General features: G+C 40.8%; 2 protein-coding genes across 4 annotated transcripts in view; one reads left to right on the plus strand and one right to left on the minus strand.

Moving 5' to 3' along the window:
• Positions 1–24,188, minus strand: part of LOC135526583 (protocadherin-1-like) — a 430,021-nt gene that overhangs the window by 318,982 nt on the left and 86,851 nt on the right. The gene's annotated exons all lie outside the window — the stretch shown is intronic.
• On the plus strand, positions 495–23,837 carry LOC135526860 (uncharacterized protein DDB_G0271670-like). The gene is made up of 4 exons (XM_064955531.1): positions 495–499; positions 4,670–5,196; positions 5,376–5,435; positions 23,818–23,837. Exons 1-4 carry the CDS (start codon positions 495–497, stop codon positions 23,835–23,837), a joined length of 612 nt encoding a protein of 203 aa, XP_064811603.1.

Below are 24,188 nucleotides of genomic sequence, written 5' to 3' on the forward strand. Positions count from 1 at the left end.
CCATGGGACCACGTAGCCATCATACCGCTCAGGAAGGAGATCTGTTCTGTGTCCTAGAGAAGAACGTACTTTGGTTCAAAAAGTGCAAATCAATCCCAGAACAACAGCACAGGACCTTGTGAAGATACTGGAGAAAACAGGTACAAAAGTATCTAGATCCACAGTAAAACGAGTCCTATATTGACATAAACTGAAAGGCCGCTCAGCAAGGAAGAAGCCACTGCTCCAAAACCACCATAAAAAAAGCCAGACTACGGTTTGCAACTGCACATGGGGATAAAGATTGTACTTTTTGGAGAAATATCCTCTAGTCTGATGAAACAAAAATAGAACTGTTTGGCCATAATAACCATTGTTATGTTTGGAGGAAAAAGGGGGAGGTTTGCAGGCCGAAGAACACCATCCCAACCGTGAAGCACTGGGTTCGCAGAATCATGGTGTGGGGGTGCTTTGCTGCAAGAGGGACTGGTGCACTTCTCAAAATAGATGGCATCATGAGGTAGGAATATTATGTGGATATATTGAAGCAACATCTCAAGACATCAGTTAAAGGTTAAAGCTTGGTCGCAAACAGGTCTTCCAAATGGACAATGACCCCAAGCAAACTTCCAAAGTTGTGGCAAAATGGCTTCAGGACAACAAAGTCAAGGTATTGGAGTGGCCATCACAAAGCCTTCATCTCAATCCCACAGAATATTTGTGGGCAGAACTGAAAAAGTGTGTGTGAGCAAGGAGGCCTACAAACCTGACTCAGTTACACCAGCTCTGTCAGGAGGAAAAACATTCACCCAACTTATAGTGGGAATTCACCCAACTTATTGTGGGAAGCTTGTGGAAGGCTACCCGAAATATTTGACCCAGGTTAAACAATTTAAAGGCAATGCTACCAAATACTAATTGAGTGTATGTAAACATCTGACACACTAGGAATGTGATGGAAGCAATAAAAGCTGAAATAAATCATTCTCTCTACTAGTATTCTGGTATGTCATATTCTTAAAATAAAGTGGTGATCCTAACTGACCTAAAACCCTGGAAATGTTACTCGTATTAAATGTCAGTATTTGTGAAAAACTGAGTTGAAATGTATTTGGCTAAGGTGTATGTAAACTGACTTCAACTGTACATGTTGAAGAGTTTGGGGCTTAACCTGCATCCCTGCCTAATGGCCCTGTGGAAATTATTTTTTTTCCCCAATTTTAACCACACACTTGATTGTGTACATGGATTTTATAATGTCATATGTTTTCCCCCCAACACCACTTCCCATCAATTTGTGTATCAGACCAACAAGCCAAATTGAGTCAACAACGTTTTGGAAATCAACAAAGCATGTTTTTTTGTCAAATAGGGTGTGGTAATCTATAATAGTTGATTATACGATTTGTATTTGATCAGGTATATCTGTTTTCTGATTGTTCTTTGTTATAGGGACAAAAATATTGGACAAGTAGTTAACCCATACATCTCCCTTTTGAATAGATAACTGTGTTGTTTGTTTAGTATTTTCCTATTTTCCCAGAAGTGGTTAGAGTCTATGGATTCCTCAATTCACCCAGAGCTGATTTCTGACATGCTGTTCCTTTTTTATTCGTAGTGTATTTCTGTATTGTTTTAGTAATTCACCATAGGTTTTCTGGGTCTATATGTTTTTGGTTGTGTATGTTTCTCAATTCATTTTTTAGCTTTTTGCATTCTTCATAAAACCATTTGTCATTTTTGTTTGATTTTCAGAATTGATAGGAAAGCTGTGAGGTAAAATATACTGTTTAGGCTTTCTACAGCCAAGTTTACACCTTCACTATTACAGTAAAACATTTTGTCCAGTTAAAAGGGATTGAATTTGTTGTTGCATAATTGATTTTTGGTAGGTTTCAACACTACTTTCCTTCCATCTGTCAGGACCCGGTTACGAACCTGGGTCTCCGGAGTGAGAAACAGTCACTTAACCAACTGAGCCACGAATAGTCAGCAGAACCCAGAAGATGAGGCAGACACAGCAGTACTTAAGACGGTGTATTTAATAAAGTAAAAAGGAGAAGTCCTTCAATACAAAAATGGCAAATCCAAAAGGTGGTAGGAATAGCACAAAAAAGCCTCAAGAGATACTCAAAAACAAAAACAGAATTCCACAAGAGCATCCACCGGAATCGACAAGAATACACAGAACACTAGGGCTGGGTGCTAACATACAAACACAGAGCACAGAACTGAGGGAAACTAAGGGTTTAAATACAATCAGGGTTAACGAGGCACAGGTGCAAATAATAATGGGGAACAAGGGAAAAAACATAAGGTCAAAAAGCACAATGGGGGCATCTAGTGACCAAAACCCGGAACAACCCTGGCCAAATCCTGACACCATCCATAGCAATATTATTAAGTTCCTTTGGCTTTCAATCCTCATGATTGAGTAGCGCTCCGTTCAAGTACTGATTTAGCTGTGATCTGAGAGGAGTGTCAGTGGACTGACTGAATGCTCTTAGAGACTCTGGGTTGAGGTCAGTGATAAAGTAGTCTACAGTACTACAACCAAGAGATGAGCTATAGGTGTACCTACCTTAGCAGTCCCTTCGAAGCCTACCATTGACTACGTACATACCCAACATGCGACAGAGCAGCAGGAGTTTTGACCTGTTTTTGTTGGTTATGTTGTCATAGTTGTACCTAGGGGGGAATATGAGGGAGGGAATGTTGTCATCTCCAGGTACATGTTTGTCCCCCTTGTGTGCTGAGGTTGTCAGGTTCTTGTCCAGTTCTGGCATTTAGGTTGACACAGACTAGTACATGTCCCCGGGCCTGGAAATATGGGAATTGTAGTGGGGGGTATAGGTAGCACACAGGAGGACATTTTTCTCTGTTGAGATCATTTCCTTTTGAATTTCTAGACAAAATGTTCCTCTATACCTTGTCTCTTGTAGGATGACAATGTCTGTATTTCTGATTTCTTTGGTGAAGTCCAGGTTCCTGCTCTTTAGGCCAAAGGCCTATACATCTCTCCTCTTATCTCTGGCTAATTCTCAAGGTTATGTTGATACAGCCCCAGCCCACTCACCCCCTCCCTCATTAGAATCCTTCACAGCTGTGACATGGCCTAAAAAGACAGCCAAATGATGAAGAATGTGTCAGTGAAAACTGAGACAATGTTTCCAAAGATATACTGTGCAAGCACACCTTCCCGCTCAGGCTACAGACAAAGATCTGCTATGGATTCTCTCTCTCTCTCACGCGCTGGAAGCTTCCCTGGAATATTTCCATCCCTGTGTGTATGTGTTGTTGGGGATGATAAGGCTGTCTGCAGGGCTACATAAGGCCTTGGGCTCTGCATCCTGATCCCTTATCTGTGGCATCATCCAAAGGTGTATGCACACACACACACACACACACACACACACACACACACACACACACACACACACACACACACACACACACACACACACACACACACACACACACACGCACGCACGCACGCACGCAAAGACAGGAAATGCAAAACAGGTATGTGCTCTATGCTCAAACGTACATACCCCAAGAGCACACTGACTTCTTTGCCATGAAAGACACAACTGTTGTTACAGACCAATTCAGTAACAATTGTGGATTACGTCATGAGAGGCCACGAGCACAATCCATGGAATTGCTCTACACAACTGTTAGTCACAAGCTCAATGTCATTTGGGATATGTAGCTTGTGTGTATGTGTGTACCAGAGAAGAAGAAACACTGTACAAAGTCCTAGAGGCTCAACTCATGTATAATAGAGCAAATTAAGTTCTAGAGCCTAAAGGCCTGTATAATAGGGCAAAGATACACACATTTCTCTCACATCTTCATCAACTTCAGCTTTTAGTTTACAAATGGCCTGTGTGTAGGGGATCTCTCTACCTGTGTCCCTACATACTCCCTCCTTTGACCATAGGGAATAGGGGTGCACCCTTTCTCTTGACCATAGGGAACAGGGGCGCACCATAATTATAACTAAAGACACCATCTCGTTCCCGGTCTCAATCACCCTCACCTCTTTATCTACACCCATCTCTTGCTTTTTTACCCCTCTTATGTTTTCAGTGTGTATCTTCTATCGTAATAGGCTTTTCTTTCTGTCACTCCTCCCATTCTCTTTCTCTCCCTCCTTTCCTTCCATCCTGAGCATGTAATTGTATGTTGAGGTGGTGCCACCTCTGCTTTTAAATCTATGAGACATGTAACACACATATTAGTCTGCTTGTTTATATAACAGGGAGCCAGGTGGGGAAAAAACACAGAAGAAACAAAAATGATATGTTTGGCGTAGAGTTCTGACGCCGGGCCCATGTGAAGTCTAGAGGGATTTCATTTCTCGGCGGTGGAGAGTTTGTAGCCGGCGCCTTTGAAAGGGGTGTTTGAATGAGTGGAAAGAGAGGGATGAACATGGACAAAGGTGGACAAAACGAAGAGGGAAAAGAGCGCTGAGGCTAATGGATTTATTCATGATCGTGTGATGTTGATAGGGAGAGAGGAGAGGGGAGGCTGTCAACGAGGCCTGAGAACATCCAATGTTACACTAGAATAACACTGCACCACATCACCAATGGAAGTAGCTCGTAGTCTAGTAGAAGTAGCAGCAGAGCAGTAGTAGTAGTGATGGTGATATTAGTAGCCGCAGCAGTAGAAATGGTGATAGTAGTAGTAGTAGCAACAGCAGCAGTAGTAGTAGTAGTAGAAGCAGCAGTAGAGATGGTGATAGTAGTGGCAGTAGTAGTAGCAGCAGTAGTAGTAGTAGAAGTAGTAGTAGTAGTAGTTGTAGAGATGGTGATAGTAGAGATGGTGATAGTAGCAGCAGTAGTAGTAGTAGTAGTAGTAGTAGTAGTAGTAGTAGTAGAAGCAGCAGTATGGATGTGCAAAGTAGTAGTAGCATCAGTAGTGATGGTGATAGTAGTAGTGATAGTAGTAGTAGTAGCAGCAGCAGCAGCAGTAGTAGTAGTAGAAGCAGTAGTGATGGTGATAGTAGAGATGGTGATAGTAGTAGTAGTAGTAGTAGTAGTAGTAGCAGTAGTAGTAGTAGCAGCAGCAGCAGCAGCAGCAGCAGTAGTAGTAGTAGTAGAAGCAGTAGCGATGGTGATAGTAGTGGTAGCAGCAGTAGAGATGGTGATAGTAGAGATGGTGATAGTAGTAGTAGCAGCAGTAGTAATGGTGGTAGTAGTACTAGTGAAAGTAGAAGTAGTAGTATAGTAGTAGTAGTAGTGATATTAGCAGTAGTAGTAGTAGTAGTAGCAGTGATGGTGAAAGTAGTCATAGTACTAGCAGTGGTAGTGATAGTAGAAGTAGAGATGGTGAAAGCAGTAGTAGAAGTAGCAGCAGCAGTATTAATGGTGATGGTTGTAGTGATGGAGATAGTGGTAGTAGTAGTAGTAGTAGTAGTAGTAGTAGTAGTAGTAGTAGTAGTAGAGATGGTGATAGTAGTAGTGATGGTGATAGTAGTAGCAGAAGCAGAGATGGTATTCATAGTAGTAGTAGTAGAATTAGTAGTAGAGATGGTGATAGACGTAGTAGCAGCAGTAGTAATGGTGAAAGTAGTAGTAGTGATAGTAGTAGTAGTTGTAGAGATGGTGATAGTAGTAGTGATGGTGATAGTAGTAGCAGAAGCAGAGATGCTAATCGTAGTAGTAGTAGTAGTAGTAGAAGTAGAAGTAGTAGTAGTAGTAGCAGTAGTAATGGTGAAAGTAGTAGTAGTGATAGTAGCAGTAGTATTAGTAGTAGAGATGGTGATAGTAGTAGTAGTAGCAGTAGTTGTAGTGGTGATGGTGATAGTAGTAGTAGCAGCAGCATCAATAATGGTGATAGCAGTAGTAGTAAAGATGGTGATAGTAGTAGTAGCAGCAGCATCAATAATGGGGATAGCAGTAGTAGTAAAGATGGTGATAGTAGTAGTAGCAGCAGCAGCAACATTAATGGTGGTGGTAGTAGTAGTAGTTGTAGTGATGGTGATAATAGTAGCACAAGCAGCAGCAACAGTAATGGTGGTAGTAGTAGTAGTAGTCGTAGTAGTGATGGTGATAGTAGTAGTAGTAGAGATGGTTATAGTAGTAGTCGAAGCAGAAGTAGTAATCGTGATAGTAGTAGTAGTCGTAGAGCGTAGTAGTAGTAGGTTAAATGGTGATATTATGATTAGTAGTAGTAGTTATGGTGCTGATAGTAGTAGTAGTAGTAGTAGTAGTAGTAGTAGCAGTAGTAATGGTGATGATAGTAGTAGTAGTAGTAGGGTTAGTAGTAGTAGTAGTACTAATGGTGATAGTAGTAGTGGTATTAGTAGTAGAAGTAGCATTAGCAGTAGTGATGGTGAAAGTAGTATTCATGGTAATTATAGTGGTAGAAGTGATGGTAGTAGTAATAGTAGTAGTAGCAGCAGCAGCAGCAGAAGTGATGTGATAGTAGTAGAGTTGGTAGTAGTAGTAGTAGCAGCAGCGATGTGATAGTTGTATTAGTAGTGTTGTGATAGAAGTAGTAGTAGTGATGGAGACAGTAGCTGCAATAGCAGTACTGATGTAGTAGTAGGAGTGGTAGTAGTAGTGATGGAGGTAGTAGTTTTTGTGACGGTGATAGTACTAGTAGTGATGGGGATAGTAGTAGTAGTGATGGTGATAGTAATGATGGTGATAGTAGATGTAGTAGCAGTAGCGATGATGATGGTAGTGGTAGTAGTAGTTGTAGAAGTAGCAGTAGTAGCAGCAGTAGCAGTAGTAGTGGCAATGGTGATAATAGTAGTTGCAACAGTAGTAGTGATGTGGCAGTTGTGGTGACAGTTGTGGTAGTAGATGTAATAGTAGTAGTAATAGTGATGATGATAGTAGTAGTGATGTGACAGTGGTGGTAGAAGTAGTAGTAGTAGGACTATTATTGATAGTAGTAGTAGTAATGGTGATAGTAGTACTAGTGGTTGTGATAGTAGTAGAGACAGTGATTGTAGTAGTAGTAGTAGTAGTAGCAGTAGTAGAAGTAGTAGTAGCAGCAGCAGCGATGTGATAGTAGTAGTTGTATTAGTAGTGATGTGATAGTAGTAGTAGTAGTTGTTGCAATAGCAGTAGTAGTAATATTAGTGATGTGATAGAACTAGTATTAGTGGTGATGGTGATAGTGATAGCAGTAGTGATGATGATGATGATGATGATAGTAATAATGGTGATAGTAGTTGTAGTGATGATGATGATAGTGGTAGTAGTAGTTGTAATAGTGATGGTGATAGGAGTAGTTGCAACAGTAGTAGTGATGTGAAAAATGTGGTGATAGGAGTTAGGATTAGTAGTAGTTGTAGTAGTGATAATAGTGATGGTGATAGTAGTAGTTCCAACAGGAGTAGTGACGTAACACTTGTGGTGGTTGAAGTAGTAGTAGTGGTAATAGTGATGATAGTATTAGAAGTAGCAGCAGCAGCAGGACTAATGTTGATAGTAGTGTTAGTAGTAGTGATGGTGAAAGAAGTAATGTTAGTAGAAGTTACAGTAGTGATGGTGATATTAGTAGTGATGGAAATTATAGTGGTAGAAGTGATGGTGAAAGTAGCAGTAGTAGTAATGATGGTGATAGTAGTAGTAGTAGTAGTAGCAGTAGTGGTGATGGTGATAGTAGTAGTAGAAGTAGTAATAGTAGTGATGTGATAGCAGTAGTAGTAGTAATGATGGTGATAGTAGTAGTAGTAGTAGTAGCGGTAGTGGTGATGGTGATAGTGGTAGTGCTGATGGTGATAGTAGTAGAGACGGTGATGATGGTAGAAGTAGTAGTAGCAGCATGGATCTGATGTAGTAGTCGTATTAGTAGTTCTAGTGATTGTGATAGTGGTGATGTGATAGTAGTAGTAGAAGTAGTAATAGTGGTGATGTGATAGTAGTAGTAGTAGTAGTAATAGTAGTGATGCGATAGTAGTAGTAGTAGTAGTTGCAATAGCAGTAGTGATGTAGTAGTAGTAGTGACAATGATAGTGGTAGTAGTAGTTGTGATGGGGAAAGTATTAGTAGTGATGGTGATAGAAGAAGTAGTAGTAGTAGTGATGGTGATAGTCTTCGCAGTGATGGTTATAGTAGTAGTAGTGATGGTTATAATAATATTCGTAGTAGTCGTAGTAGTAATAGTAGTAGTAGCAGCAGCAGCGATGTGATAGTAGTAGTAGTGATGGTGGTGGTAGTAGTGGTATTAATAGTGATGGCGATAGTAGTAGTTGCAACAGTAGTAGTGATGTGACAGTAGTGGTGGTAGAAGAAGTAGTAGTTGCAGTAGTGGTGATGATGATAGTAGTAGTGATAGTGACAGTAGTAGTAGTGATAGTAATGGTGATGATTGTAGTTGTAGTAGTAGCAGCAGCAGCAGTAGCAGCAATGTGATATTAGTAATAGTAGTAGTGACGATGATGGTGGTATTAGTGGTAGTGGCTCCAGGTCATCTACAAGACCCTGCTAGGTAAAGTCCCCCCTTATCTCAGCTCGCTGGTCACCATAGCGGCACCCACCTGTAGCACGCGCTCCAGCAGGTATATCTCTGGTCACCCCGAAAAACAATTCTTCCTTTGGCCGCCTCTCCTACCAGTTCTCTGCTACCAATGACTGGAACGAACTTCAAAAATCTCTGAAACTGGAAACACTTATCTCCCTCACTAGCTTTTAAGCACCAGCTGTCAGAGCAGCTCACAGATTACTGCACCTGTACATAGCCCATCTATAATTTAGCCCAAACAACTACCTCTCCCCCTACTGTATTTATTTATTTATTTTGCTCCTTTGCAACCCATTATTTCTATCTCTACTTTGCACATTCTTCCACTGCAAATCTACCATTCCAGTGTTTTACTTGCTATATTGTATTTACTTTGCCACCATGGCCTTTTTTTGCCTTTACCTCCCTTATCTCACCTCATTTCCTCACATTGTATGTAGACTTATTTTTCTACTGTACTATTGACTATGTTTGTTTTACTCCATGTGTAACTCTGTGTTGTTGTATGTACTGCTATGCTTTATCTTGGCCAGGTCGCAATTGTAAATGAGAACTTGTTCTCAACTAGCCTACCTGGTTAATGAAAGGTTCAATAAAAATACAAATCAAATAAAAAAGTAGTAGTAATAGTGATGGTAGTAGTTACAACATTAGTAGTGATGTGACAGTAGTGGTGGTAGTAGTAGCAGTGATGTGACAGTAGTAGCAGTAGTACTAGTGTTGATGTGACAGTAGTAGTATGGTGATTGTAATAGGAGCGGTAGTAGCAGTGATGTGTTAGTAGTAGTGGTGATAGGGAAAGTAGTAGTGGCGATGGGGATAGTAGTAGTGGTAGTAGTAGTATTGATGGTGATAGTAGTAATAGTAGAAGTAGTAGGAGTGATGGTGGTAGAAGTAGTGATTGTAGAAGTTGTGATGGAGATAATAACAGTGGTATTAGTAGTTGTAGTTGCAGTGAAGGTGATGGTGGTAGTGGTTTTATTATTATTATCAGATGTACTAGTAGCAGTGATAATAGTAGTAATATGTAGTAGTAGTGTTATGGTTAGTAGTACAGGTATTAGTAGTAATGGTGATAGTAGAAGTAGTGTTGTATTAGTACTGGTATTAGTACTAATACTAGTAGTAGTGGTAAAGTAGCAGTTGAAATAGAATCAGTGGTAGTAGACAGTAGTGGTAGTGGTAGTGATGAAGATAGTAGAAGTAATAGAAATAGTATTCGTGATTGTGAAATTAATAGTAGTGGAAAATGTAGTGGTGACGTGGATAGTAGTGGTAGAAGTGGTGATGGTGATAGTAGATGTAATATAAATAGTATTAGTGATTATGAAATTAATAGTAGTGGAAAATGTAGTTGTGATGGGGATAGTAGTGGTAGAAGTGGTGATGAAGATAGTAGAAGTAATATAAATAGTATTAGTGATTGTAAATTAATAGTAGTGGAAAATGTAGTGGTGATGGGGATAGTAGTAGTGTTGATTGTAGTAGTAGTGATGACGGTAGTAGTAGTGTTGAATGTCGTAGTAGTGATGGTGGTAGTAGTAGTGTTGATTGTAGTAGTAGTGATGGTGTTAGTAGTAGTGCTGATTGTAGTAGTAGTGATGGTGGTAGTAGTAGTGCTGATTGTAGTAGTAGTGATGGGGATAGTAGTAGTGTTGATTGTAGTAGTAGTGATGGTGGTATTAGTAGTGTTGATTGTAGTAGTAGTGATGGTGGTAGTAGTAGTGTTGATTGTAGTAGTAGTGATGGTGGTAGTAGTAGTGTTGATTGTCGTAGTAGTGATGGTGGTAGTAGTAGTGTTGATTGTAGTAGTAGTGATGGTGGTAGTAGTAGTGTTGATTGTCGTAGTAGTGATGGTGGTATTAGTAGTGTTGATTGTAGTAGTAGTGATGGTGGTAGTAGTAGTGTTGATTGTAGTAGTAGTGATGGTGGTAGTAGTAGTGTTGATTGTCGTAGTAGTGATGGTGGTAGTAGTAGTGTTGATTGTAGTAGTAGTGATGGTGGTAGTAGTAGTGCTGATTGTAGTAGTAGTGATGGTGGTAGTAGTAGTGTTGATTGTAGTAGTAGTGATGGTGGTAGTAGTAGTCCTGATTGTAGTAGTAGTGATGGTGGTAGTAGTAGTCCTGATTGTAGTAGTAGTGATGGTGGTAGTAGTAGTGTTGATTGTAGTAGTAGTGATGGTGGTAGTAGTCGTGTTGATTGTAGCATTAGTGATGGTGATAGTAGTAGTGTTGATTGTAGTAGTAGTGATGGTGATAGTAGTAGTGTTGATTGTAGTAGTAGTGATGGTGGTAGTAGTCGTGTTGATTGTAGCATTAGTGATGGTGATAGTAGTAGTGTTGATTGTAGTAGTAGTGATGGTGGTAGTAGTCGTGTTGATTGTAGCATTAGTGATGGTGAAAGTAGTAGTGTTGATTGTAGTAGTAGTGATGGTGGTAGTAGTACTGTTGATTGTAGTAGTAGTGATGGTGGTAGTAGTAGTGCTGATTGTAGTAGTAGTGATGGTGGTAGTAGTCGTGTTGATTGTAGCATTAGTGATGGTGATAGTAATAGTGTTGATTGTAGTAGTAGTGATGGTGATAGTAGTAGTGTTGATTGTAGTAGTAGTGATGGTGGTAGTAGTCGTGTTGATTGTAGCATTAGTGATGGTGATAGTAGTAGTGTTGATTGTAGTAGTAGTGATGGTGGTAGTAGTCGTGTTGATTGTAGCATTAGTGATGGTGATAGTAGTAGTGTTGATTGTAGTAGTAGTGATGGTGGTAGTAGTACTGTTGATTGTAGTAGTAGTGATGGTGGTAGTAGTAGTGCTGATTGTAGTAGTAGTGATGGGGATAGTAGTAGTCCTGATTGTAGTAGTAGTGATGGTGGTAGTAGTAGTGTTGATTGTAGTAGTAGTGATGGTGGTAGTAGTCGTGTTGATTGTAGCATTAGTGATGGTGATAGTAGTAGTGTTGATTGTAGTAGTAGTGATGGGTTAGTAGTAGTGTTGATTGTAGTAGTAGTGATGGGGTTAGTAGTAGTGTTGATTGTAGTAGTAGTGATGGGGTTAGTAGTAGTGTTAATTGTAGTAGTAGTGATGGTGGTATAGTACTGTTGATTGTAGTAGTAGTAATGGGGTTAGTAGTAGTGTTGATTGTAGTAGTAGTGATGGTGGTAGTAGTACTGTTGATTGTAGTAGTAGTGATGGTGGTAGTAGTAGTGTTGATTGTAGTAGTAGTGATGGTGGTAGTAGTAGTGTTGATTGTAGTAGTAGTGATGGTGGTAGTAGTAGTGTTGATTGTAGTAGTAGTGATGGTGGTAGTAGTCGTGTTGATTGATGCATTAGTGATGGGGTTAGTAGTAGTGTTGATTGTAGTAGTAGTGATGGAGATAGTGAAAGTGATATTAGTAGTAGTATTAGAGGATGTAGCACTGATAGTAGTAGCAGTAGTGATGGTGGTAGTATTAGTGATGGCGATTGTAGTAGTAGTGATGGGGATAGTAGTAGTCCTGATTGTAGTAGTAGTGATGGTGGTAGTAGTACTGTTGATTGTAGTAGTAGTGATGGTGGTAGTAGTAGTGTTGATTGTAGTAGTAGTGATGGTGGTAGTAGTAGTGTTGATTGCATGTGGTAGTGATGGGGTTAGTAGTAGTGTTGATTGTAGTAGTAGTGATGGGGTTAGTAGTAGTGTTGATTGTAGTAGTTGTGATGGTGATAGTAGTAGTGTTGATTGTAGTAGTAGTGATGGAGATAGTGAAAGTGATATTAGTAGTAGTATTAGAGGATGTAGCACTGATAGTAGTAGCAGTAGTTATGGTGATAGTAGTAGTATTATTAGTGATGGTGATTGTAGTAGCAGTTGTGATGATGATAGTAGTAGCAGTAGCGATGGTGATAGTAGTAGTGTTAGTGATGATGATAGCATTAGTGATGGTGATAGTAGTAGTGTTGATTGTAGTAGTAGTGTTGGTGTTAGTAGTAGTGTTGATTGTAGTAGTAGTGATGGGGTTAGTAGTAGTGTTGATTGTAGTAGTAGTTATGGGGTTAGTAGTAGTGTTGATTGTAGTAGTAGTGATGGTGGTAGTAGTAGTGTTGATTGTAGTAGTAGTGATGGGGTTAGTACTAGTGTTGATTGTAGTAGTAGTGATGGGGTTAGTAGTAGTGTTGATTGTAGTAGTAGTGATGGAGATAGTGAAAGTGATATTAGTAGTAGTATTAGAGGATGTAGCACTGATAGTAGTAGCAGTAGTGATGGTGATAGTAGTAGTAGTATTAGTGATGGTGATTGTCGTATCAGTTGTGATGATGATAGCAGTAGCAGTAGCGATGGTGATAGTAGTAGTGTTAGTGATGATGATAGCATTAGTGATGGTGGTAGTAGTAGTGTTGATTGTAGTAGTAGTGATGGGGTTAGTAGTAGTGTTGATTGTAGTAGTAGTGATGGGGTTAGTAGTAGTGATGGGGTTAGTAGTAGTGTTGATTGTAGTAGTAGTGATGGGTTAGTAGTAGTGTTGATTGTAGTAGTAGTGATGGGGTTAGTAGTAGTGTTGATTGTAGTAGTAGTGATGGGGTTAGTAGTAGTGTTAATTGTAGTAGTAGTGATGGTGGTATAGTACTGTTGATTGTAGTAGTAGTGATGGGGTTAGTAGTAGTGTTGATTGTAGTAGTAGTGATGGTGGTAGTAGTACTGTTGATTGTAGTAGTAGTGATGGGGTTAGTAGTAGTGTTGATTGTAGTAGTAGTGATGGGGTTAGTAGTAGTTTTGATTGTAGTAGTAGTGATGGGGTTAGTAGTAGTGTTGATTGTAGTAGTAGTGATGGGGTTAGTAGTAGTGTTGATTGTAGTAGTAGTGATGGGGTTAGTACTAGTGTTGATTGTAGTAGTAGTGATGGGGTTAGTAGTAGTGTTGATTGTAGTAGTAGTGATGGGGTTAGTACTAGTGTTGATTGTAGTAGTTGTGATGGGGTTAGTAGTAGTGTTGATTGTAGTAATAGTGATGGGGTTAGTAGTAGTGTTGATTGTAGTAGTAGTGATGGAGATAGTGAAAGTGATATTAGTAGTAGTATTAGAGGATGTAGCACTGATAGTAGTAGCAGTAGTGATGGTGATAGTAGTAGTAGTATTAGTGATGGTGATTGTAGTATCAGTTGTGATGATGATAGTAGTAGCAGTAGCGATGGTGATAGTAGTAGTGTTAGTATGATGATAGCATTAGTGATGGTGATAGTAGTAGTGTTTGATTGTAGTAGTAGTGATGGTGGTAGTAGTAGTGTTGATTGTAGTAGTTGTGATAGTGGTAGTAGTAGTGTTTATTGTTGTAGTAGTAGTGATGGTGGTAGTAGTAGTGTTGATTGTAGTAGTAGTGATGGGGTTAGTAGTAGTGTTGATTGTAGTAGTAGTGATGGGGATAGTAGTAGTGTTGATTGTAGCATTAGTGATGGTGATAGTAGTAGAGTTGATTGTAGTAGTAGTGATGGTGGTAGTAGTAGTGTTGATTGTAGTAGTAATGATGGGGTTAGTACTAGTGTTGATTGTAGTAGTAGTGATGGGGTTAGTAGTAGTGTTGATTGTAGTAGTAGTGATGGAGATAGTAGTAGTGTTGATTGTAGTAGTAGTGATGGGGTTAGTACTAGTGTTGATTGTAGTAGTAGTGATGGGGTTAGTAGTAGTGTTGATTGTAGTAGTAGTGATGGGGTTAGTACTAGTGTTGATTGTAGTAGTAGTGATGGGGTTAGTAGTAGTGTTGATTGTAGTAGTAGGGATGGTGGTAGTAGTAGTGTTGATTGTAGTAGTTGTGATGGGGTTAGTAGTAGTGTTGATTGTAGTAGTAGTGATGGAGATAGTGAAAGTGATATTAGTAGTAGTATTAGAGGATGTAGCACTGATAGTAGTAGCAGTAGTTATGGTGATAGTAGTAGTAGTATTAGTGATGGTGATTGTAGTAGCAGTTGTGATGATGATATTAGTAGCAGTAGTGATGGTGATAGTAGTAGTGTTAGTGATGATGATAGCATTAGTGATGGTGATAGTAGTAGTGTTGATTGTAGTATTTGTGATAGTGGTAGTAGTAGTGTTTATTGTAGTAGTAGTAGGTATGGTGGTAGTTGTAGTGTTGATTGTAGTAGTAGTGATGGTTATAGTAGTAGCAGTAGTGATGATGATAGTAGTAGCTGTAGTGATGGTGATAGTAGTAGTGCTGATTGTAGTAGTAGTGATGGTGGTAGTATTAGTGTTGATTGTAGTAGTATTAGTGATGGTGGAAGATAGTAGTGGAAGATAGTAGTGATGGTGATAGTAGTAGTGGTATTAGTTGTAGTAGTGATGGGGATAGTAGTAGTATTAGCGGTAGTAATGATGGTGATAGTAGTAATGGTTGTAGTGATGATGGAGGCAGTAGTGATGGTGATAGTAGTAGTATTAGTAGTGATGGTTGTTGTAGTGATGGTGATAGTATTAGTATTAGTAGTGATGGTGATAGTAGTAGTATTAGTAGTGATGGTTGTTGTAGTGATGGTGATAGTAGTAGTATTAGCAGTAGTAGTGATGGTGATAGTAGTAGTATTAGTAGTAGTAGTAATGGTGATAGTAGTAGTATCAGTAGTAGTGGTATTAGTAGTAGTAGTGATGGTGATAGTAATAGTATTAGTAGTGATGGTGACAGTAGTAGTATTAGTAGTATTAGTAGTGATGGTTGTTGTAGTGATGGTGATAGTAGTAGTATTAGCAGTAGTAGTGATGGTGATAGTAGTAGTATTAGTAGTAGTAGTAATGGTGATAGTAGTAGTATTAGTAGTACTAGTGATGATGATAGAAGCAGTATTAGTAGCTATGGTTGTAGTGATGATGGAGGTAGTGGTGATGGTGATAGTAATGACAGAAGTTCAAAATTAGGAAGTGTGTCTTCTTGTTTGGGGAATACAATGGTTCAGAGCCAGAACATCCAATCTACCTCCTCTATTCTCTCTCCTCTATTCTCCCTCTCCTTTCCTCTTCTTTTCCCTTTCTTCCTCCTCTGTTTGGAGATGAAAGAGCGAAGACAGATTTGGCTGAGTGCCCACACTTTTCAATAAACTCCTCTCGGGCGCACCGTCACAGCGGCAGTCTGTTCCGTTTGGCTTTCATACCGGGGCACAAACTCCAAATTAAATATGACTGTCACAGGCACAAACTACGGTGGGACAGATGCATACAATGGAGTAGGACAAACAGGCCTCTTATTATAGATCTCCCAACACACACACAGTCCTTTGTGTAGAAGAGAAATGCACAAACGAGAGAGAGTATTCAGCCAATCCCTGCATCCCCAACCCACCAAAGAACATAAGCACTATGGTTACACCTGCTCCTGTATAGACCCATTGTATACTTATCTCTACACTTCCAATTATAGTATCATGTTACTAAAGGTAACACAGTGGACTAGGTATAGCAACATGTTACTAAAGGTAACACAGTGGACTAGGTATAGTATCATGTTACTAAAGGTAACACAGTGGACTAAGTATAGTATCATGTTACTAAAGGGAGTACAGGGGACTAGGTATAGTTTCACAGTGGACATGTTCACATGTTACTAAAGGTAACACAGTGGACTAGGTATAGTATCATGTTACTAACGGTAACACAGTGGACTAGGTATAGTATCATGTTACTAAAGGTAACACAGTGGACTAGGTATAGTATCATGTTACTAAAGGTAACACAGTGGACTAGGTATAGTATCATGTTACTAAAGGTAACACAGTGGACTAGGTATAGTATCATGTTACTAAAGGTAACACAGTGGACTAGGTATAGTATCATGTTACTAAAGGGAGTACAGTGGACTAGGTATAGCAACATGTTACTAAAGGTAACACAGTGGACTAGGTATAGTATCATGTTACTAAAGGGAGTACAGGGGACTAGGTATAGTTTCACAGTGGACTAAGTATAGCAACATGTTACTAAAGGTAACACAGTGGACTAGGTATAGTATCATGTTACTAAAGGTAACACAGTGGACTAGGTATAGTATCATGTTACTAAAGGTAACACAGTGGACTAAGTATAGTATCATGTTACTAAAGGGAGTACAGGGGACTAGGTATAGTTTCACAGTGGACTAAGTATAGCAACATGTTACTAAAGGTAACACAGTGGACTAGGTATAGCAACATGTTACTAAAGGTAACACATTGGACTAGGTATAGTATCTTGTTACTAAAGGTAACACAGTGGACTAGGTATAGTATCTTGTTACTAAAGGGAGTACAGTGGACTTGGTATAGTATCATGTTAGTGAAAGGAGTACAGTGAACTAGATATCGTATCATGTTACTAAATGTAACATGGTGGACTATGTATAGTATCATGTTAGTGAAAGGAGTACAGTGTACTAGGTATCGTACCATGTTACTAAATGTAACATGGTGGACTATGTATAGTATCGTGTTAGTGAAGGGAGTAGGGTGGACTACTGTAGGTATAGTATCAGGTTACTAAAGGTGACACAGTGGTCTAGGTATAGTATCTTGTTACTAACTGAAGTACAGTCGACTAGGTACAGTCAGTCTATAGGTGGGTAATGGACTTACGAATCAGGCTTAAAATTGCATTTGTATCTAATGTCTGTTCTGTAGGAGGACATTCTGGGTGCGTTCACTTTGCATTGCCCGGTACCCTGGATGTGCAGATTTTATACATTTTAGACCATTTCAGAGAATTGTGCGATGCAAAACAAACAATCTCAAGGACTCATTGTTTGCCATGATCCCCAATCTGGTTGAGTTAGCCAGGAGCTTGACACAGGTCCCACCTCGCTCTACTCGTTCACCTCTTCCCAACTCTCTCAATTATGTAAATCATGCAAGTTTTTTCCTTGGGCAACAGAGAGGGAAGCACACACACACACACACACACACACACACACCTGTGCATGACCACAGGGGCCTGCTGATACGGATATGTAGAGACGTAAGCACACACACAAACCTCTGAAGAAAGGCATTTGTTTTCGACCTTCATGCCAAAATCATAGGCCCTGACTGCAGAAGCGATCTGACACATCCCTCCAGTTAAAAAGAGCCTTTCCCCCCTCCCCCCTCCTCCCTCACCCCACAGCTCCCATTCCAACCTGGAACACACACAACTCATCTCTCTCTCCATTTTTCTCTTTTGTTCTTCTCTTTTCTACTCTTTCAGCCTCCACGCATCAGCGAGGCGGGACGTATCTCTCTCTTCGGAGAGGACGCGCACGAGGCAAAGTTATTGGGTTGTGAAATTACAAAATAATGAGGCGAAAATGAAAGCGCGGCACTCTTTGTTTTTGCTACACGCGTGCATCTGATAAGAGGCCTGTATGGAGGAGAGGGGGTGGAGGAAGGAAGGGGGGCGAGGGAGGGAGGGAGCACACGGAAGATGCAGGTTGAGGGAAAAGAGATGACAGCAAGGAATGTTTGGATAAAGATCCCAAGCATTCCCAGACAACGAGACAGGTTAATAAGATTGGGGGTGCAAGGGAGGAGAGGGAGAAGGGGGGTGAGGAAGAACTCTTATCAGAGGAAGATCAATGGTGCTCTCTGCAAACAGACGTCCCTTTCATACACGTGGCGGCAATGGGGCTGCGAACACAGACACACACATCTAAGTAATTTGAAGCCTGCTCTTCGAGTCAATACTGAGACAATGAAAAGACCCAAACATTTGTAATTTGATGTAAGGTCACCGTGTGGAAGAATTACTGTACTGAAAAGGTCAGGGTAACACATGTTCACCGTTATACACCCTCACACACACTACACCTGTCCAACCCTCCCTCACACACACCTCTGACAATATTCTCCATTACCTGTTCATAAATTGAACAGCTCATACCCGGGCAGAGCCCCTTGATTAGCACAATAGGCTAGTTTGATAACACAGTCGCACCACTAATGCAAGCAGACGGTGATTGATATTTAGAACATGCGCTGCCATCGATCCCATAAAGAAGACAGTCAGCGTGTAACCCGGCGCGTTCCCTTTCCGTAAACACCGTCTAATCACGGCCCTACTATAGGAGAAGAAAGTAATTACAAAAGTAGAACAAGGGGATCGATGGAGAATACAAGGGAAGATGCAGGAGATTATTGGGAAATGGATCTGCCCTCAGATCAGGACTAAAGGAAAGTTAATGAAGAACAATCATACATTAAACCATCCAAATTCCAGACCAGCTATTGTTTTATGTGCCAGTTACGGGTGAGAAGTCCTCAGGGAGGAGGGGAGGGAAGTGGGGGAGGGGGTGAAAGAGAGAGCAGCTTCTTCTTGATACCTCCATGTCTCTCATTCTCATTCTCTCCATTTCTCTCTCATTCACTTGCTCTGAAACTGTGTTAGTTCCAAGGAGATTGCATGTTGTTCACGGCATTCCTAGTGGCCCAGATCCAGCATTAAAGACGGACTGAATCATTTTAGTAAAGAAGCAAGTTCCTGCTGAAAAACGTACATGTTAAAAACGTTTCAAAATGGCCTCTTCTGGCCACTGCATGCCGTCATCTTGCTAATGTGTCAGCAATGTCATCACATGGTTAGACTAAAAGGCAGGCAATATTACAATGCCTCATTGAGTATGTTTTTCGAGAACAATAAAAAAAAAGATGAAAATAAATGTATATTTAGAAGGCTATCCTGTTAGATACTATCCGGGTAACATGGCACGAATGATACATTGACAAAAATAAATTGTACGGTTAAAGGTGGGCTATCATAGCAAGCCAGATAGCTGAGCTTGTCATGGTTTTGGTCTATCATTGATAGATATTTTGCTAGCTAGTGACAGACATTAGCTATCGACTTGCTACAGTGCAGGACTTACTGTGGATTATTGATTTCACTATGGACATTGGCAGCCTCATTTGGTAAGTCTCACAACTAGTTGCAATTTATTTAAAAGGAGGGGGACACTTAACAACCCTACACGGCTGTAACTAAATATTTCAGAACAGACATCTAGCTAGCTAGAAATCATATTTTTCCTAGCCATCTGTTTCTAGCCCAGCAAGCTAGTTAGCCTCTCCTAGGTTTATCACATCTGAAGTCCCTCACTACAAACCATTTTGAATACCGTTTCATGCATAGTGTACATGATCTGCCTGCTAAACTGGACTATACCGGCATATTTGATGATACCTACCTACTTTGTTATTGTGGACATCATGCATTTAGCTAGCTTACTAATGTGGGGTAACAGTAGATCCGATGCCCCTGCCCTTGTGAAAACCACTAATGTAGCCTTCAGCTGAATGAGCTGAAAAACAGAAGCAAATGGATTGTTGACAGGACTACACAGGCTTGTTAATGTGATTAATAATTTATTGTCGTTCCATCTCAAATCAGTAGTTTAAATGTTTTGTTTATTAACTTCTTGATCAAAAAGCCATAAGTGGCCACATCTCTATGAGCTTATGCTAGACATTCGAAAAACGTTTAGTACTATGTTCTAAAAGCATTTATATAACATCACGTTCACTAGGGTTACCCAACATCGACATGTAAAACAATACTGTAGGTTGATTTGAGCGTTTCAGTTCCACTTTAACTACATATTTTACAAGTTCCACACAATTCTAAACTGCATTCAGAGTAATAAGTTAGGACCACGCATACACACACGCTGTGCACACCCACACGCTGTCACATGCTGTGCAAACAAACACACACACACACAAACCAAAAGATGGATGGATGGATAGGGGGTAACAGACATCATCAGGTTGACATGCTCATTATTATGCCTCAGGGATGTAGCCGACTAGAAAGTCATTGATCATATGACCCGTCAGAATATTGATCGTCCTGCAAGGGACATCTACCCTGCCCAGAGGCCCGCAGGGGCACCAGTGTGTTTGTGTGTGTTTGTACGAAGGTGTGTGTGTGTAATATATGTGTACGTCAAAGTGTGTGTGTGGACTGGGGGCTCACAGAGGGACCCAGCTTTCTGTAGTTCACATGACACAGAGGGACCCAGCTTTCTGTAGTTCACATGACACAGAGGGACCCAGCTTTATGTAGTTCACATGGCACAGAGGGACCCAGCTTTCTGTAGTTCACATGGTACAGAGGGACCCAGCTTTCTGTAGTTCACATGACACAGAGGGAACAGCTTTCTGTAGTTCACATGACACAGAGGGACCCAGCTTTCTGTAATTCACATGGTACAGAGGGAACAGCTTTCTGTAGTTCACATGACACAGAGGGACCCAGCTTTCTGTAGTTCACATGACACAGAGGGACCCAGCTTTCTGTAGTTCACATGACACAGAGGGACCCAGCTTTATGTAGTTCACATGGTACAGAGGGACCCAGCTTTCTGTAGTTCACATGACACAGAGGGACCCAGCTTTCTGTAGTTCACATGACACAGAGGGACCCAGCTTTCTGTAGTTCACATGGTACAGAGGGACCCAGCTTTCTGTAGTTCACATGACACAGAGGGACCCAGCTTTCTGTAGTTCACATGGTACAGACGGACCCAGCTTTCTGTAGTTCACATGACACAGAGGGACCCAGCATTCTGTAGTTCACATGACACAGAGGGACCCAGCTTTCTGTAGTTCACATGACACAGAGGGACCCAGCTTTCTGTAGTTCACATGGTACAGAGGGACCCAGCTTTGTGTAGTTCACATGGTACAGAGGGATCCAGCTTTCTGTAGTTCACATGACACAGAGGGACCCAGCTTTCTGTAGTTCACATGACACAGAGGGACCCAGCTTTCTGTAGTTCACATGGTACAGAGGGACCCAGCTTTCTGTAGTTCACATGACACAGAGGGACCCAGCTTTCTGTAGTTCACATGACACAGAGGGACCCAGCTTTCTGTAGTTCACATGACACAGAGGGACCCAGCTGTCTGTAGTTCACATGACACAGAGGGACCCAGCTTTATGTAGTTCACATGGTACAGAGGGACCCAGCTTTCTGTAGTTCACATGGTACAGAGGGACCCAGCTTTCTGTAGTTCACATGGTACAGAGGGACCCAGCTTTCTGTAGTTCACATGGTACAGAGAGACAGCTTTCTGTAGTTTACATGACTCAGAGAACACAGATCTCTGATCTAGAAACGGAGAGAGTGACACGGTTGGCCTGAATGAGGACATATTACAATCATAAGGCACTAGTTGAGTACTCAGCCAGCCAAACTAAGATTAGCGCAATTCCACAGTGACAGAGTAATGCGGAGACTCTGATTTGTTCACTTTAAAATATCAAACACAAACCAATGATTGCAAAGTTAAACAAACCATACAAGTAAATGTTTTCCATAAAATGTTCAGAGGAAATTATTAAAAGTAGTCATTGTGCATAGAATTGTATGGTTTGTTTAACTTTGCATTGGACATACATTTTATAGTGAAAAATCTCAGCATTACTCTTACTGTGGAATTTCCCATTACAGATAACATTAGTTTACTGTTTCCCAAGTGGCTCAGTGGTTTAAGCCACTGCATCTCAGTACAAATGGTGACACCACAGTCCCTGTTTCAAATCCAGGCTGAATCACACCAGACTGTGATTGGGAGTCCCATATATACATACATACATACATAGTGTCTGGAAAAGATTGATGAGTGTACTGTATGTTTTCATGTAGGCTGACAACATATACATAACAAAATATTACTCAGGCATGCTTCTCATAGTAGTAACCATAACCAATCAATGATGGAACAAATGTCTCACGTCGAAGTGAATATACTTTCGTTGCTGAAAGATGCATGCTACATATGTTATTGAGTAATTAATTAGCATAATAATTAGGAATATAATTCTAGTAGCTAAATCATCGCATCAGTGTTGTACCTGTCGGGCAGCACAGCGTGTGTGTGAATGTGTCCTTAGAGACATGCTCTTGACTGTCCTTCTTCCTATGATTATGCGGGACGCAATCACAGTGACTCACATCCATGATTTCACATGAGTCACACTCCCTCTTCCATCTCTCACCCTCTCTCTCTCCTTATCTCTGCATAAGGCATTTATACTCCTAACTGTGCCAATTTTTATCAAACTGATTAGCAGAAATTATAATGCCAATGTACCAGATGCTCTTGCTGTGAAGCACTATAGAGAATTCATCAGAGAGAAAACAGGAAGTATGGAGAAGGATATTGGAATATTATTTCTGAAGTATTTCTGGAGTTTCCCGGTTGTCTGAAGCTGGGACTTATGAGACTGATTAGTAAGCATGGAGTTAGACACACACCTGCAATCCATTTTGAAACATATAGGCCCTACAATGAAAGTACACACAAATCCTCTCCTGGCTGTTTGAACAAACGCGGATGACTACGCCCTGGTTATATGGAGTGACAAGCAGAGTGTGACGTACAGGACCACCCACTTTCCCTGTGGAGCCAGCCAGGGCAGGAAGCACTAAAACAGAAGAGTAGGCCTTAATCACAGTAAGCTGAGAGCAAGCTATATTAACACACACACACACACACACACACTGCCATCTGGACCAGTGACCTCACACTGCCCTGGCCAAACACTCCACAGGCAGATTACCAACCAAACGCTGACCTTCTTTTAAGGTTTCACCAACTACTGTATAACATAAAAAATCTCCAATCATGTTATCAGTGTTATGATGTGGAAAATGTGTTCAGACACTTGACTCTGGGTGTGTTGATCCAACTCATTGCTACCAGTGTAGTTGCAGTTTGTTTAGACTGTGGATAGCTGACTATGTAAACAAATACAGGATGGAAACAGATTACTCTTGTGCAGATATCATTCATTAGGAACTGACCACACATCAACTCAACTACTTCCGGTTCTTGCTCAAACCAATTAACAACATCTGACCAGTCACTATACAGCAGTTGCTAGGTAGGTCATCTCCTAAAAGAATCCTACTCTAATGTACTACAGCAAAAGCTTATCACATTGGCTATGACAAGGTCTCACAATAGGATAATGCAGTGACAAGGTCTCACAATAGGATAATGCAGTGACAAGGTCTCACAATAGGATAATGCAGTGACCATGTCTCACAATAAGATAATGAAAGTGACAATGTCTCAGGATAGGATAATGTAGAGACAATGTCCCACAATGGGATAATGTAGAGTGTTATTAAATTTGGGGAAATAGCTGACCCTCCTTGAGGATTCACCAACCGTAATGCAAAAGTTTAGCAAGTTTGGCTAGATTCCTTTTCCCACAACTTGAAAAGCACTTCATTTCATGATCGCACAAACTTCAGTAAACTGTGGAAAAGAAGCAATATCCCTTTGCTTGATTGAGTTGTGAGGGTTTTGACCCTAATCACTGTTTGAGTAACCACAAACCCCTCAACCCATCCACATTGTGTTGTGGTGGTCCATTTCCTCATCCCTCAGCAATGTCCGATCCCATTTGAGAAGTCTGTGAGATAAATTAGTAAGACTGTCTGTGACTGGTTGCTGACGATTGCTAATGCATCGAAATGGTTGGACGACACTATTGGTCAATGGCAAAGTTTCACTCCCCAGTACAGTGGACACAATGTTTTTTGGTCCACTGTAGGTTCATGGAGAAACCATTGAGCTCTATACATCACTGCAGATGGAGCGTGACCCCTTCCCTGGGCTCTGGCATGAAGGGGGTGTAGAGGAGAGACGTTGAGCGTCTTAGATTGAAATCACTGGACAGTTGCTAATGTGGTGTCTGAAACGCCAGCACGGCACCGGTCACACCATACAAGGTGCTAAGTAGATGAACTCCCTTGCCC

Source organism: Oncorhynchus masou, chromosome 32 (genome assembly GCF_036934945.1).
Source record: "Oncorhynchus masou masou isolate Uvic2021 chromosome 32, UVic_Omas_1.1, whole genome shotgun sequence".
NCBI lineage: Eukaryota > Metazoa > Chordata > Actinopteri > Salmoniformes > Salmonidae > Oncorhynchus > Oncorhynchus masou.